Raw genomic sequence first — 12559 nt, forward strand, 5'->3', positions numbered from 1 at the left:
TGTCAGCGACCAAATGTCTAACAAAATTTTATTTTATATTATATATATATATTATATAAAATATATATTTTATATTTTATTTTATTATATATATTTTATTTTTTTATTACCTCAGGCATCACTCTAAATAATTATTTTAACGATTTAAAACGAACTTTCTTCAGTTCCCTACAAAGTGACTGCAAAAATACCTTTTTTGCTGCCTCTAAAGGTAGTTCGCCCTTAAGTCGCTCATACTCACTTGCTTTCGTAACTTATGCATATGCCCAAGGATGCCAAAATAATGAAAAAGCTTATATAATAAAATAAAATATTAACGACCATTAGAATGTGATTTTATGCTTACTTAAATTCAGGACTGGGTCAAACCGATTGGAAACCAAGTTTATGTCTATTTACGTTTAATTTCATTTTAATTCATTAAAGCATTTGTCTGTTTGCAGGCTTTTATCACGTACATGACAAAAAAACCGTTATCTTACACTATTATAAAAAATGGAACAAAAAGAACCATTAATAATTACACAATCTGGAAGTATAACTCAGCCAGTCAACAGGCAAGGAGCTGATTTTGAGAAAAAAACTAAGGAGGATGTATTTTCTTCAAGGTTCAATAAAAACGATGTCAAAGAAAGTCGGTGTAATGACTATAAACATTATCAATTAAAATGTAAAAACAACGATGAAAACTCGTCACTTGACATTCAAATTGCAGAAAGTTCTTCAAAATATATTTCGAGAGAACTAAAACCTCACGAGTACGGATTCCCGAAAGATAAACAAATTATTAATGAAATATCGGATGAATTAACGAACACAGATGAAAATATTCATAAGGTTCAGAATTTAAAAAAATCCGAGTCTATATTGAATTTTGAAAAATGTTCTGAAATAAATTTAACCGATAAACGTTTACATAAAAACCTAAATGTGGGTCCTATGGAAAAAATTGCCTTGGATAAACAAGCAATGTTTATTAAATTTAATTCTCTGGAATTGTGCGCTGATAAAGTATTTAGTTTACGCGTACAGGAAAACTGTTGTACTGATATTCATAAATGCGTAGTAGATTCCGAGTCGAAGAAGTCAAAACAAATTGAAAAGTGTTTGGGTTTGGATAATAAAAACATCGAAAGGTATGCTTGCAACGTTTCTAGTGGACCACGTAAAAATAATACTACATCAAAACCTCAAATCGTAAATGAGAGTCGTCCTATTTACCCCAATGTGCCGTATAGCCCTTATAGTACTCCATTCAGTAGTCCTCGATCTAGTCGACGGAAGCCAGCTTTTCGGGAGTCTAGAAGGATATCGATGGATAAATCTGGAAGTTTTCTGCAGTTAAATCAATATAGATTAATGGAACAAATTGGACAGGTAATATAATTTTATTAGAATTGACAAATATAACCACCATTGCATCTAATTATACCCGTTACTCGTAGAGTAAAAGGGTATACTAGATTCGTTGAAAAGTATGTAACAGGCAGAAGGAAGTGTTTCCGACCATATAAAGTATATATATTCTTGATCAGGATCAGTAGCCGAGTCGATCTGGCCATGTCCGTCTGTCCGTCCGTCTGTCTGTCCGTCTGTCCGTCTGTCCGTATGAACGTCGAGATCTTAGGAACAACAAAAGGTAGAAAGTTGAGATTAAGAATACAGACTCCAGGGACATAGACGCGGCGCAAGTTTGTCGATTCATGTTGCCACGCCCACTCTAACGCCCACAAACCGGCAAAAACTGCAACGCCCACACTTTTAAAAAAGGTTTTGATATTTTTTCATTTTTGTATTAGTCTTGTAAATTTCTATCGATTTGCCAAAAAACTTTTTGCCACGCCCATTCTAACGCCCACAGACCGCCAAAAACTGCCACGCCCACACTTTTGAAAAAGGTTTTAATATTTTTTCATTTTTGTATTAGTCTTGTACATTTCTATCGATTTGCCAAACAACTTTTTGCCACGCCCACTCTAACGCCCACAAACCGACCAAAACTGCCACGCCCACACTTATGAAAAATGTTTTGATATTATTTCATTTTTGTATTAGTCTTGTAAATTTCTAACGATTTGCCAAAAAACTTTTTGCCACGCCCACTCTTGCGCCTACAAACCGCCAAAAACTGTCAGTGCTGAAGACTCTCCTTCGCACTTCCACTAGCTGAGTAACGGGTATCAGATAGTCGGGGAACTCGACTATAGCATTCTCTCTTGTTTTAATCTTTAGTTTTTGAAAGAAGTGGCTTACACTTGTTTTGTAATTCGTTTTAACCTAAAGACAAGAAATATCATTCGTATTTGCCTAATGTTTGGCAAGGTAAATCCTAAATATTTGACACAGTTTTTATACCCGTTACTCGTAGAGTAAAAGGGTATACTAGATTCGTTGAAAAGTATGTAACAGGCAGAAGGAAGAGTTTCCGACCATATAAAGTATATATATTCTTGATCAGGATCAATAGCCCAGACGATCTGACCATGTCCGTCTGTCCGTCCGTCTGTCTGTCCGTCTGTCTGTCCGTCCGTATGAACGTCGAGATCTCAGGAACTACAAAAGGTAGAAAGTTGAGATTAAGCATACTGACTCCTGAGACATAGACGCAGCGCAAGTTTGTCGATTCATGTTGCCACGCCCACTCTAACGCCCACAAACCGCCAAAAACTGCCACGCCCACACTTTTGAAAAATGTTTTGATATTTTTTCATTTTTGTATTAGTCTTATAAATTTCTTACGATTTGCCAAAAAACTTTTTGCCACGCCCACTCTAACGCCCACAAATCGCCCAAAGCTGCTACGCCCACACTTTTGAAAAATGTTTTGATATTTTTTCATTTTTGTATTAGTCTTATAAATTTATATCGATTTGCCAAAAAACTTTTTGCCACGCCCACTCTAGCGCCCACAAACCGCCAAAAACTGTCAGTGCTGAAGACTCCTTCGCACTTTCACTAGCTGAGTAACGGGTATCAGATAGTCGGGGAACTCGACTATAGCGTTCTCTCTTCTTTTAAATATGATATGTACTTTAAAATAACATAATTGTCATTTTATAGCAAACTAAAAAAAAACAAGAGAGAACGCTATAGTCGAGTTTCCCTACTATCAGATACCCGTTACACAGCTTGTGGAAGTGCGAACATGAAATTTTCACATTTTTCAGGCATATTAATAGAAATAGAACATATGAAAGAATATCAAAACATTTCGCAAAAGTGTGGGCGTAGCAGTTTTGGGCGGTTTGTTGGCGTTAGAATGCACGTGGCAAAAGGTTTTTTTGCAAACCGATAGAAGTTTACGAGACTAATAACAAAATGAAATAATATCAAAACATTTTTTAATAGTGTGGACGTGGCAGTTTTGGGAGGTTTGTGAGCGTGGCAACAGGGGTCAACAAAGTGGCGCTGCGTCTATTTCTGTATGCTTAATCTCAACCTTATAGCTTTTATAGTTCCTAAGATCTCGACGTTCATACGGACGTACAGACCGACAGACAGGGCCAGATCGACTCGGCTTTTGATCCTGATCAAGAATATATATATTTTATATGGTCGGAAACGCTTTCTTCTATATATACTACTTCTAGATATATTATATATATATATATAATACTATATATATATATGTATACCCTTTTACTCTACTAGTAACGGGTATAACAAGAGGGATTGCTTTAGTCGAATTCCTCGGAGATTTTCTAGCCCATGCGAATTCGATTTTATCTAGGCCCATCGACATTGTGGAATATCATTTGCATGCTCGACGAGTGCGTGAGAACGGTCTAGAAAACATTTGGTTATATCAAGTGCTCGGTAACACCGTTATATCCAGAAATGGTCCTTCCACGGAATTCCACTCACAAAAAGAACCATCAGCAACAACAAACTGCAAGTCAGTCACCAGGAGCAGTCTCCAAATACTAATGCATTACAACTTCACCAACTTAAAATCATCAAGGGTTGCAAGTGGGCTAGTTACGGGCATTCTAGATCTTACTATGCGTTTTATCCAGCTTTTAGAGTTTCGAATCACTCATAACTTTTCTTTTCTACCAATAAATACCCTAAAATTAAAGGTTCTAATAGGCCACTATATAACGCAATCATCACGATAGCAACGAAGCAACTGGATCAGGCAGTCTCACTTACTGGCCTTCAGATCCCAGAAAACTTTGAGATTTAAATGATTTTGCTATGACAATAAATATATCTCGCAATCTAATAACTGCAAAAGCGCTTTTTATCCTTTTATCGGACCACTTACTAGTGAAAAAAGGTCTTCTTCAAAGCCAGGAAATAATCGATCAGCTTAACAGGCTTTCGTCGGATCGAACCGACTTTTAATACAAAAACAAGAGAGAACGCTATAGTCGAGTTCCCCGACTATCTGATACCCGTTACTCAGCTGTTCGAAGTGCGAAGGAGAGTCTTCAGCACATACAGTTTTTGGCGGTTTTGTGGGCGTTAGAGTGGGCGTGGCAAAAATTTTTTTGGCAAATCGATAGAAATTTACAAGACTAATACAAAAATGAAAAAATATCAAAACATTTTTCAAAAGTGTGGGCGTGGCAGCTTTGGGCGGTTTGTGGGCGTGGCAACATGAATCGACAAACTTGCGCTGCGTCCATGTCTCTGGAGTCTGTATGCTTAATCTCAACTTTCTAGCTTTTGTAGTTCCTGAGATCTCGACGTTCATAGGGACAGACGGCCAGACGGACTCGGCCAGATCGACTCGGCTACTGATCCTGATCAGGAATATATATACTTTATATGGTCGGAAACACTTCCTTCTGCCTGTTGTATACTTTTCAACGAATCTAGTATACCCTTTTACTCTACGAGTAACGGGTATAACTATTTAAGTTCCCACATTAAATCGTCATTCTCAAAACAAAGCGTCCCCTACTAAGGGCTCACTCAAAGTAAGTGCGCGGGACGAAAGATCAAAGATTTGACAATAAATGAAAAGTACAGAAACAAGGCCTTTGATTCTGTGTGCAAGTGGGAAGGATAACAACTTTTTAAGAATAAATAATTTTTTTAGAATAAATTTTTTAAGCGATGTTTTGCGTCAATCGCAGTAGCTCAATCTTTTCTTAATGTTATCACAATCAGGACGCATTTTTTTTAAGTGTGTGAGTTTTCGAGGAATAAAAGAAAAATGGGTCATGTCCATGTATAAATACGACTGTTGTAGTAGTTTTGTAACTGCAATAAAATAACTATTGACCCCGCTTCTATTGTATATAAATCTATTTGGCTTTATTTTGTGAAATGCATTTCGCAAACCAATCGATGCGTTTTCCACGTCAACAACTACACCACATACAACACTGTAGAAAACCGGTGTAATTGAAAGAAAAACATTCTTATCTCTTCTGCTCAGTAAACTTTAAATGTAAAAAATGTACATTACCGTCTTGACAAATGTTGTGCAGTGGTCCATTCCCCGAAGCCCGATTTCTATATCTATTTGAATTGCTGCACGAACTTTAAAACTGCCTTGAAACATTTGATTTGTTTGATTGTCTGGAGTTATTTAAACTGTAAGATTGTGTAGTCATTAGATGTCCTTGACTGTCTAGATAGGCTTTATTATATACTTATTATTATTATTGTTTTACTGTGTATCTGGGTTCTGTTGGCCATAGTTCCATTTAGAGTTCTGGTAGTTTATGTATAATCTTTTTGTATAACCAAATAACCTTTTTTTTAATTCGTTTATTTAGAAAAGTAAGTATACAATATAAAAAGGTAAGCATATCCAGTACTTCCGTGAAGTATTGCTTCGGAAGAAAATGCTGGATTCGTTCACGCACGTTTTCTTCTGCCTTTCTCAGCTCTCCTGGCTTCTATTTAATGCCGCAGCAAAGCTGTTGGCCGCTTGCCACATTTTATGGGCACTTAATCCACTAAAGCGCATCAGATAACTGCGAAAGCATCCACGCCCGCAGTGGTTTTTCTCAATTCGCTTCTTGAGGATGGGGATTAGGTGACGGTTCCAGCGGTCCTTAACGACGTTGTTCCACCTGTGTTGATTGGACTCAAGGGTGTGCTGCCTGGCTTTTGCCCGTACTGCCCGCTAGGGGAGGGACCTCCTCCGTGAGTTTGGTTGAAGACCAATTGGTTTTCTGCCGGCGCGGCGAATAGCATTGTCGCTTTGGTGATGCTCTCGGAATAGGCAGTTCAATTGCAAAAAGCCAACAGCCCATGGGTAGCGAAGAGACTCAGAGCGTACATCGCATTTCAAAAGCTTAAGCCCACACCGGCGCGGCGTATAGCATTATCAGCCTCTGCCTTTTCTGGTGGCCCGTTGAGATGAGCCACTGTTCGATGGCCCTAATATTGCGGTAACAGTTTGCCTCCGCCTGGCAGAGTTGCTTGTCGATAACCAACAATGCCACATCGTCTGCAAAGCTCACAGTCCAACTCACTAGAGGGAGTTGAAGTAGCGTGGTGTACAGTTGTAGGTAATGGACAGACACTTGCGGGACTATTTAGGGTGTCATGCCCCATTTGAGCCCTATTGCTTTCTTGCACGTGAAGATTGCAATTGAAGCTTTTCTGTATCTGTCTGCGAGGTTCATATTCCAGTTTAGTTTCCTGCCAAGTATTACGCCCAGGTACCTTGCGCTGCTACTGAAGGAAAGTCTTTGATTGTTGAGGATGGGTGGGACTAAGTCTGGTATATTATACTTCCTAGTGAAGAGAACCAGCTCGGTCTTTGAGAGGTTAATTCCTAATCCGTTATTTTTGGTCGAGTTCGACAAAACACTGAGCTTTTCGCTCATGAGATCGCATAGCGTTTGAGGGTACTTGCTTCCATAGAAGTGAAGAGAGGACGCCTCCTTGCGGAGTGCCTCTGCTGACGTGCCTAGTGAGGGTTGACGCGCCTAGTGAAGACATAATCTTCGTGCAGGTGAGCAGTTGGTTTATGAGTCCCACCAAGTGGCGGTCCACCCCAAGGTGTGTCAGAGCTCCGGTAATAGCTGTTGGGATGACGTTGTTAAAAGATCCTTCTATATCCAGGAAAGCTTCCAGCGCATATTCCTTTTGGGACAATGATTTTTCTATCATGGAGACGAGAGAGTGTAGTGCTGTCTCTGACGATTTCCCTTTCTTGTAGGCGTGTTGCGTGTCTGTGATAAGACTTGGATTGAGAGTTGATCTCAGATGAAGGCCGATGATTCTTTCAAGGGTCTTTAGTAGGAAGGATGACAGACTAATTGGTCTGAAATCCTTGGGTGTCGTGTGTGATGGTTTCCCTGCTTTGGGGATGAAGACAATTCGGGACTCTAGCCACGATTGCGGTAGGTGTTCAAGAAGTAGGGACCTTTTAAAAATGTCTAGAACCCAGTTTATGGCTATATTTCCCGCATGTTGGATTTGTGCGGGTATGATTTTGTCTGTACCTGCAGATTTGTATGGTTTGAAACTGTGTTTGGCCCAATGGAGGACCTTTGGGTCTATGCACAGTTCGATACTTGCCAGTGTTGTTTGTTGGGAGGTGAAAGCATTTTGGCTGTTTTCTGGGAAGTGATTGTCTAGAAGTATCTCCAGAGATTCCTCACTCGTGCTGGTCCAGGAACCATCTAGCCCTGGTTGTGGCTGATTGGGAGAGGATTTTTCTAAGTCTGGCTGCTTCAGTTGTATTTTCAATTTCTGAGCAGAAGGAATGCCACGAGGATCGCTGTGCTTTCCTGATGGCTATTTTATAGTTTGTAAGGGCTTTTTTGTAGGAGGTCCACAGGGCATCCTCATTTCTTGGCCCTGTTAAAAAGGGTTCTGCAGTCCATTCGGAGGGGAGATAGTGCTGCTGACCACCAGGGAGGTTTTTTTTTTCTTTTGGGCTTGCTATTGGGGCAGGCCTTTTTTAGTGCATAGTTGCAGGCTTCTGTGAATGTTGAGACTAGTTCGTTTAGACTAGAACTTGTTTGACGGTATGGGGGGGGATCCACTGGGATTTTTTCCCTTAGCATATTTTTGTATTTATGCCAGTCTGTTTTCCTTGGGTTAGAGAAAACTGATGGTCTTGAGGGGCTGGTTGTGAGGGTTGTTTCTATATATCTGTGGTCCGAGATAGAGTGCTTATCTAGCACCCTCCAGTGAGTTACTGTCTCTGATAGTGGTTTAGAGATGAGAGTTAGGTCTATTAACTCTTTACGGTTCTTAATGATAAAGGTAGGGTCATTTCCTTTATTGCATATGAAGAGATTTAAACTAAAGATAAAGTTAAAAAGAGACTCACCGCGGTCGTTTGTGTCTGTACTTTCCCATTGTGTATGGTGGGCGTTAGCATCACAGCCTATGTTTTGTAACTAACTGATTTTGTTGTCTGCTCGCTACGGAATACGTGCGGCTAGCTCAGTAGAGTTTGTGTGTTCGTCCCACCAAATTTATAGAATTACGTGATCACCCGGTTACCAGTAATAACACTCGCAGTTTCGTTCTCGGGTCTTTATTCGATCTCAGTTTACAATGTATTTCAATTGTCCGGACGCCTCTGCTCTCTCGTCGTGGCCTCGGATCTTCGCCTGGTATTGCCGCTGACGCGTGAGAAGGAAGGTCGAGGGTTTAGGGAAGCGTCACCGTTCCCAGACTAGGGTGAACAATTGGTGGGGCTCTCAAAGGCATACGCTTCGCTAGCCACAACCTCTTGTCCCTTGCTCTGTCCCGGCCGGTCCCGCCAGACGCTTGTTCAGTTCCTTCCGACGCACCGCGCTATCGCCCGGATACGCCGCAGTCCCTGTAGCAAGACGCCCAGTGAAAGACGAACGTTCCACCCTACCTTTTCTCTTCTGCCGGTGCGGTCGGACCTGGGTGTCCTGCTCGGCGGCCTGGTTCCACTGTCTTACCGCCTTCGTCGTCCTGGGTGGCGCGGACCTTTGTTGTTGGGCGCTCGTCGCGTGGGCTGGGAATTGTTGTCGTACGCAGACTCACGGAAGCTCACGGCTGTGATAAAAACCTAAATGTGGGTCCTATGGAAAAAATTGCCTTGGATAAACAAGCAATGTTTATTAAATTTAATTCTCTGGAATTGTGCGCTGATAAAGTATTTAGTTTACGCGTACAGGAAAACTGTTGTACTGATATTCATAAATGCGTAGTAGATTCCGAGTCGAAGAAGTCAAAACAAATTGAAAAGTGTTTGGGTTTGGATAATAAAAACATCGAAAGGTATGCTTGCAACGTTTCTAGTGGACCACGTAAAAATAATACTACATCAAAACCTCAAATCGTAAATGAGAGTCGTCCTATTTACCCCAATGTGCCGTATAGCCCTTATAGTACTCCATTCAGTAGTCCTCGATCTAGTCGACGGAAGCCAGCTTTTCGGGAGTCTAGAAGGATATCGATGGATAAATCTGGAAGTTTTCTGCAGTTAAATCAATATAGATTAATGGAACAAATTGGACAGGTAATATAATTTTATTAGAATTGACAAATATAACCACCATTGCATCTAATTATACCCGTTACTCGTAGAGTAAAAGGGTATACTAGATTCGTTGAAAAGTATGTAACAGGCAGAAGGAAGTGTTTCCGACCATATAAAGTATATATATTCTTGATCAGGATCAGTAGCCGAGTCGATCTGGCCATGTCCGTCTGTCCGTCCGTCTGTCTGTCCGTCTGTCCGTATGAACGTCGAGATCTTAGGAACAACAAAAGGTAGAAAGTTGAGATTAAGAATACAGACTCCAGGGACATAGACGCGGCGCAAGTTTGTCGATTCATGTTGCCACGCCCACTCTAACGCCCACAAACCGGCAAAAACTGCAACGCCCACACTTTTAAAAAAGGTTTTGATATTTTTTCATTTTTGTATTAGTCTTGTAAATTTCTATCGATTTGCCAAAAAACTTTTTGCCACGCCCATTCTAACGCCCACAGACCGCCAAAAACTGCCACGCCCACACTTTTGAAAAAGGTTTTAATATTTTTTCATTTTTGTATTAGTCTTGTACATTTCTATCGATTTGCCAAACAACTTTTTGCCACGCCCACTCTAACGCCCACAAACCGACCAAAACTGCCACGCCCACACTTATGAAAAATGTTTTGATATTATTTCATTTTTGTATTAGTCTTGTAAATTTCTAACGATTTGCCAAAAAACTTTTTGCCACGCCCACTCTTGCGCCTACAAACCGCCAAAAACTGTCAGTGCTGAAGACTCTCCTTCGCACTTCCACTAGCTGAGTAACGGGTATCAGATAGTCGGGGAACTCGACTATAGCATTCTCTCTTGTTTTAATCTTTAGTTTTTGAAAGAAGTGGCTTACACTTGTTTTGTAATTCGTTTTAACCTAAAGACAAGAAATATCATTCGTATTTGCCTAATGTTTGGCAAGGTAAATCCTAAATATTTGACACAGTTTTTATACCCGTTACTCGTAGAGTAAAAGGGTATACTAGATTCGTTGAAAAGTATGTAACAGGCAGAAGGAAGAGTTTCCGACCATATAAAGTATATATATTCTTGATCAGGATCAATAGCCCAGACGATCTGACCATGTCCGTCTGTCCGTCCGTCTGTCTGTCCGTCTGTCTGTCCGTCCGTATGAACGTCGAGATCTCAGGAACTACAAAAGGTAGAAAGTTGAGATTAAGCATACTGACTCCTGAGACATAGACGCAGCGCAAGTTTGTCGATTCATGTTGCCACGCCCACTCTAACGCCCACAAACCGCCAAAAACTGCCACGCCCACACTTTTGAAAAATGTTTTGATATTTTTTCATTTTTGTATTAGTCTTATAAATTTCTTACGATTTGCCAAAAAACTTTTTGCCACGCCCACTCTAACGCCCACAAATCGCCCAAAGCTGCTACGCCCACACTTTTGAAAAATGTTTTGATATTTTTTCATTTTTGTATTAGTCTTATAAATTTATATCGATTTGCCAAAAAACTTTTTGCCACGCCCACTCTAGCGCCCACAAACCGCCAAAAACTGTATGTGCTGAAGACTCCTTCGCACTTTCACTAGCTGAGTAACGGGTATCAGATAGTCGGGGAACTCGACTATAGCGTTCTCTCTTCTTTTAAATATGATATGTACTTTAAAATAACATAATTGTCATTTTATAGCAAACTAAAAAAAAACAAGAGAGAACGCTATAGTCGAGTTTCCCCACTATCAGATACCCGTTACACAGCTTGTGGAAGTGCGAACATGAAATTTTCACATTTTTCAGGCATATTAATAGAAATAGAACATATGAAAGAATATCAAAACATTTCGCAAAAGTGTGGGCGTAGCAGTTTTGGGCGGTTTGTTGGCGTTAGAATGCACGTGGCAAAAGGTTTTTTTGCAAACCGATAGAAGTTTACGAGACTAATAACAAAATGAAATAATATCAAAACATTTTTTAATAGTGTGGACGTGGCAGTTTTGGGAGGTTTGTGAGCGTGGCAACAGGGGTCAACAAAGTGGCGCTGCGTCTATTTCTGTATGCTTAATCTCAACCTTATAGCTTTTATAGTTCCTAAGATCTCGACGTTCATACGGACGTACAGACCGACAGACAGGGCCAGATCGACTCGGCTTTTGATCCTGATCAAGAATATATATATTTTATATGGTCGGAAACGCTTTCTTCTATATATACTACTTCTAGATATATTATATATATATATATAATACTATATATATATATGTATACCCTTTTACTCTACTAGTAACGGGTATAACAAGAGGGATTGCTTTAGTCGAATTCCTCGGAGATTTTCTAGCCCATGCGAATTCGATTTTATCTAGGCCCATCGACATTGTGGAATATCATTTGCATGCTCGACGAGTGCGTGAGAACGGTCTAGAAAACATTTGGTTATATCAAGTGCTCGGTAACACCGTTATATCCAGAAATGGTCCTTCCACGGAATTCCACTCACAAAAAGAACCATCAGCAACAACAAACTGCAAGTCAGTCACCAGGAGCAGTCTCCAAATACTAATGCATTACAACTTCACCAACTTAAAATCATCAAGGGTTGCAAGTGGGCTAGTTACGGGCATTCTAGATCTTACTATGCGTTTTATCCAGCTTTTAGAGTTTCGAATCACTCATAACTTTTCTTTTCTACCAATAAATACCCTAAAATTAAAGGTTCTAATAGGCCACTATATAACGCAATCATCACGATAGCAACGAAGCAACTGGATCAGGCAGTCTCACTTACTGGCCTTCAGATCCCAGAAAACTTTGAGATTTAAATGATTTTGCTATGACAATAAATATATCTCGCAATCTAATAACTGCAAAAGCGCTTTTTATCCTTTTATCGGACCACTTACTAGTGAAAAAAGGTCTTCTTCAAAGCCAGGAAATAATCGATCAGCTTAACAGGCTTTCGTCGGATCGAACCGACTTTTAATACAAAAACAAGAGAGAACGCTATAGTCGAGTTCCCCGACTATCTGATACCCGTTACTCAGCTGTTCGAAGTGCGAAGGAGAGTCTTCAGCACATACAGTTTTTGGCGGTTTTGTGGGCGTTAGAGTGGGCGTGGCAAAAATTTTTTTGGCAAATCGATAGAAATTTACAAGACTA

General features: G+C 40.2%; 2 protein-coding genes across 3 annotated transcripts in view; both read left to right on the forward strand.

Moving 5' to 3' along the window:
* Positions 1 to 495: 495 nt before the first annotated feature.
* LOC122625528 lies at positions 496 to 4273 on the forward strand. Its single transcript, XM_043805619.1, has 2 exons — positions 496 to 1377; positions 3731 to 4273. The coding sequence occupies exons 1-2, from the start codon at positions 496 to 498 to the stop codon at positions 3776 to 3778; spliced, it is 930 nt and encodes a 309-aa protein (XP_043661554.1). The 3' UTR covers positions 3779 to 4273.
* A 4701-nt stretch (positions 4274 to 8974) lies between these two features.
* The window catches only part of LOC122625525 (calcium/calmodulin-dependent protein kinase kinase 2-like), a 76568-nt gene continuing 72983 nt past the window's right edge, over positions 8975 to 12559 (forward strand). For both annotated transcript variants that reach the window (XM_043805615.1, XM_043805614.1), the window contains exon 1: positions 8975 to 9421. In XM_043805615.1, the coding sequence (XP_043661550.1) occupies positions 8984 to 9421 (438 nt within the window). In that variant the 5' untranslated portion in view covers positions 8975 to 8983. The remainder of the gene's footprint in view (positions 9422 to 12559) is intronic.

This window comes from Drosophila teissieri, unplaced genomic scaffold (assembly GCF_016746235.2).
Source record: "Drosophila teissieri strain GT53w unplaced genomic scaffold, Prin_Dtei_1.1 Segkk118_quiver_pilon_scaf, whole genome shotgun sequence".
Lineage (NCBI taxonomy): Eukaryota > Metazoa > Arthropoda > Insecta > Diptera > Drosophilidae > Drosophila > Drosophila teissieri.

What these genes read in the sequence shown, in the direction of transcription:
- LOC122625528 (XM_043805619.1), top strand. Translation starts at nt 496, where the DNA reads ATGGAACAAAAAGAACCATTAATAATTACACAATCTGGAAGTATAACT. An exon ending in TAATGGAACAAATTGGACAG is followed by an intron (nt 1,378 to 3,730) that starts GTAATATAATTT and finishes GATTTTATCTAG; the next exon opens with GCCCATCGACATTGTGGAAT.